This window comes from Myotis myotis, unplaced genomic scaffold (assembly GCF_014108235.1).
Source record: "Myotis myotis isolate mMyoMyo1 unplaced genomic scaffold, mMyoMyo1.p scaffold_m19_p_1, whole genome shotgun sequence".
NCBI lineage: Eukaryota > Metazoa > Chordata > Mammalia > Chiroptera > Vespertilionidae > Myotis > Myotis myotis.
Window position 1 is genome coordinate 116,300,779 of NW_023416313.1, and position 4,289 is coordinate 116,305,067.

The 4,289-nt window shown below is 57.9% G+C and overlaps 1 protein-coding gene across 1 annotated transcript; it reads left to right on the forward strand.

Moving 5' to 3' along the window:
* Positions 1-244: 244 nt before the first annotated feature.
* Positions 245-3,322, forward strand: ISLR (immunoglobulin superfamily containing leucine rich repeat). The gene is made up of 2 exons (XM_036348593.1): positions 245-535; positions 1,334-3,322. The coding sequence occupies exon 2, from the start codon at positions 1,342-1,344 to the stop codon at positions 2,605-2,607; it is 1,266 nt and encodes a 421-aa protein (XP_036204486.1). The 5' UTR covers positions 245-535; positions 1,334-1,341; the 3' UTR covers positions 2,608-3,322.
* Positions 3,323-4,289: the final 967 nt, after the last annotated feature.

Below are 4,289 nucleotides of genomic sequence, written 5' to 3' on the forward strand. Positions count from 1 at the left end.
ACACATAACCACTCATACGGGCCCAGCTTAGAAAACGGCCTCCCATTTTTTCTTGTTTAAAGTGAGATTAGAAGTCTCTTACTTTCCTTGAGATTCAGTTTCTTACCCTTCCCACCATAAAAACCCTTCTGTCCCATCTTTTCTTGGGTCCTGTCCAGCTAGTGTGTGCCTTTAAGGAAGTTGAAGCTGCTAAAAGTGAGAGAGAAAGAAAAAAAAAAAAAGCCAAAAAAATTTGGCATCTTCCCCCTCAAGTTTCTGGTGTCACTTATGAAACACAGGTCCTTTCTGCTGCAGAGAAGCAGTTGTTTTGCTGGAGGAAGGGAGTGTGCAGGCTGCCTGGGCTCCCTTCCTGCAGCCTCCTCTCAGCAGCTGGTCCCGGACTCTGGGTGCAGGGACCAGGCTGCCCCTTCCTCCAGCAGCCCCCTCTTCCCTTGTGCGCCCTTGGCCCTGAAGACTGTCCTGGCTAACTCTGGCCTTTGTTGCTTTCTGGTTCCATCTTGAGAGACACTCCTTGATCAAGAAAGAGTATTTGAAGGTAAGCCAGTGGGAGGAGGGCTCCAAGGGCCAGCAGGAGAAGGGGGGCTGCTGGGTCCAGGGGTTCCCTGGTCATTTCCCTGTGGTTTACGGTGCTTTGGACCTGTCCAGGGACATCTACCCCTCCTACAACCACAGCCCCGGAAATCCCAGCAGCCTTTGGGCGGAGCCTCTGGCCTCGCCCAAGCCAGCTGAGAGGTCCCAGCAGGGTTTAGTTAGGCAGCTGCCTGGCATAGACTTAACAGAACAGGCCCTGGGGGTGATTCTGTAGAAAGGGTCTGGTGTCCACTGTGGTCAAGGCCAGTAGGAGCAAGAGGGGGCTGGGGCGGACGGGGGTGGTGTGCACTGCACAGGGGCCTTGTCTGGGCTAGGGCAAAGCATACCTCTTGGGGGCTCCGGTGGAAGGGGCTGTGGCCAGGATGCCGAACTGACGGCAGGAGGGAAGGTCTGCAGAGTGCTGGGGGAGGGGTGGACTGGAAAACACATTTCAATCCAGAAAGTCAGCTAGGAACTGGCCAAAGCAGGGAGAGCTCTCCACTCAGAGGAGGAGCTAGGGTTCTCTTCTATCCTGTTGTCACCTCTCCTGGCTGCATGACCTAAAGCAAGTCCTGGCCCCTCCTTGGGCCTCGGTTGACCGTTCTGTAAAATAAGGGTGCTGGGCTAAGTGGTGTTGGGTCTTAGCTGGCTTATGTGGGGCAGGGCCTTCTGATGGGGAAGAGCTCTGGGTTGAGCTCTGCACTGGCACGACTGCCTTCTATGGGTCCTTGGAGTCGCCTCAGTGTCATGTTCTCCCCGGCAGGAGGTAGGATGCAGGAGCTGTGTCTGCTGTGCTGGGCGGTCCTCCTGGGCCTGGGGCAGGCCTGTCCTGAGCCCTGCGACTGCGGGGAGAAGTACGGCTTCCGGATCGCCGACTGTGCCTACCGCGACCTGGAGGCTGTGCCACCTGGCTTCCCAGCCAACGTGACCACATTGAGCCTGTCAGTCAACCGGCTGCCCAGCTTGCCAGAGGGTGCCTTCAGGGAGGTGCCCCTGCTGCGGTCTCTGTGGCTGGCACACAACGAGATTCGCACAGTGGCTGCTGGCGCTCTGACCTCACTGGGCCATCTCAAGAGCCTGGACCTCAGCCACAACCTCATCTCTGACTTTGCCTGGAGCAACCTGCACAACCTCAGCGCCCTCCAGTTACTCAAGATGAACAGCAATGAGCTGACCTTCATCCCCCGAGATGCCTTCCACAGTCTTCATGCCCTGAGCTCACTGCAGCTCAATCACAACCACTTGCACACACTGGCTGAGGGCACCTTTGCACCGCTCACCGTGCTGTCCCACCTGCAGATCAATAACAACCCTTTCCAGTGTACCTGCGGCATCATGTGGTTCAAGACATGGGCCCTGACCACAGCCGTGTCCATCCCAGAGCAGGACAACATCACCTGCACTTCACCCGATGTGCTGAAGGGCACACCGCTGACGCGCCTGCTGCCACTGCCTTGTTCAGCACCCTTGGTGCAACTCACCTACCAGCCCAGCCAGGATGGTGCCGAGCTGCGACCTGGCTTCATGCTGGCACTCTATTGTGCTGTGGAGGGGCAGCCGGCCCCGCAGCTTCACTGGCACATCCAGACGCCTGGTGGCACGGTGGAGATCACCAGCCCCAACGTGGGTGCTGATGGGCATGCCCTGGCAGCCAGCAGCCAGCCACGCTTCCAGGCCTTTGCCAATGGCAGTCTGTTCATCCCTGACTTTGGCAAGCAGGAGGAAGGCACCTACAGCTGCCTGGCCACCAATGAGCTGGGCAGTGCGGAGAGCTCGGTGAACGTGGCACTAGCTACTCCGGGCGAGGATGTGCTGCGGCGCAGGTTCCATGGCAAAGCTGCGGAGGGTAAGGGCTGCTATACGGTTGACAACGAGGTGCAGCCGTCAGGTCCTGAGGACAACGTGGTCATCATTTACCTCAGCCGCACTGGAGGCCAGGAGGCTGCAGAAGCAGGGGGAGGGGTCTCTGGGCAGCAGCCTCCAGGTCTGCTTCTGCTGGGCCAGAGCCTCCTCCTCCTCCTCCTCACTTCCTTCTAGCTCCGCCCCCACCCAGCTGAGCTGCAGCAGCCCCCTTGACTCCTCCCCCTGACTCCGTGGATGTCCAGGCAGGGGTCTGGGGCTGGCAGCTCCCAAGACCTGCATGAGGGATATCACATCTTCCTACCTCCCATTCTATTCTCTTCCGGGACCCTCGCCACATCCACTTCTAGACTCGCTCAATGCTAGTGACTAGGTCAGAATTGGATCCCATAACTCATGGGTCTTCGGTATTCCTTGCTGCTAACCACATGGCCCATGTCCCCCTGTGTAGGCAGCCTGCTAACAGGGTACCACCCTACAACTGGGCAAGGCCTCGCTGATGGAATCCAGGGACTGGGACTGACCAGCTGGCGAAGGCTGGGGGCTTAGGCCTTGGCAGGGAAATCGCCTGAAGTAGACAGGGCACAGGAAAAAGAAATGGGATATAGGGGTAGAGGCTGGTGTGGCTTTGAGACTCTCAGTGACCTGCTTGAGCTCCTGCTGCCCTGGGGCGTTCCCTAATGACTTGGGGGCTCCAAATTCTCTGTCCCCTTCTCAGACAGGACTAGAGGATCTGGGGGCCTTCCTCTTCTCACCCTTCCTCTTTTAGCCTCTGCCCTGCCATCCTGGACATCTGCTCTGCCTCTCTCTCCAAGTGTGCATCTGTAGCCTAGCCCTCTGAGGCGGCCAGTCAGCCTGGGGACAGCGGAGGAATAAATAGCATTTCTGATGCTCCCTGTGTCTGCCTGGAGTTTCATCTGATCTAGAAGCCCCTGTCAGGGGTAGGATCAGGAGCTGGAGAGCCAGGATGGCCAGCCGGCCTGTCCACATGGGACGGGTCTGTGAGATACACACCGACTATGCGGCAGGCGGTAGCACGGGTTGCCCAGTGGTGGGTGAGAGGCTGGGTCCCCAGCTGAGCTGAGTTGCAGATGTCCCTCCCCCCAAATTAGCCCATGAGACAAATGGGAACACTAGCTGCTGAGGCTTCCCTGGGACCCTGAGTGGTGCTGTATGCAGTAAGGGTGTGAGGAGGCATTGTAGAGGCAAGGAAAGAGCCTGGATTGTGGTCCTCTTCCTGGTCCAGTCCATGGAAGGAAGAGATGTCAGGGAGTGTAGATGGAAGGGGGACAGGCTATGCAAGATGGAGAAGTGAGAGAAGGGAGGGGATGGGGGACACAGGACATAGAGGAGAGAGGACGGAGGGAAGAAAAAGGACCCAGGAGACTAAGGAGAACAGATTTGAGGGAGAAGCCAAAGGAAATGGATGTCCTTCCTCCCACCTTTCAGGAAGAGGAAACTGCATTCCTGGAGGAAAGTCCTTTCGTAGGAGTCTTTCCCCCACAGAACAAATGGACCAGTAACTGTCTTGGGGGAGGGGGCAGGTAGGATGAGGGCCTGGCAACAGCCTGCAGATCTCTTAGAATGGGGAGCAGGTAGATGGGGTCAGGACCTGGGGACTATAAGAACCCTGTCCCTGTGCTGGGTCAGATGTATCTCCCCTCTGCTTCCATCCCCATCCGTTTCCAAATTGAAGGGTGCTACACATAGGACGACCCCATGGGAGAGACTCTGCCACCTTTGCCCAGACCTCTCAGGACTGCTGAGCGCAGCAAAGTAGAGGCAGGGAGACCAAGGAGCCTGGGGTAGCAGCTATGAGCCTTGGAGGCTGGCCAGCCTCCCTCTCCCCTCCTCCTGGT

Excerpts from the sequence above, each read along its gene's own strand:
- ISLR (XM_036348593.1), top strand. The coding sequence starts at position 1,342 with ATGCAGGAGCTGTGTCTGCTGTGCTGGGCGGTCCTCCTGGGCCTGGGG.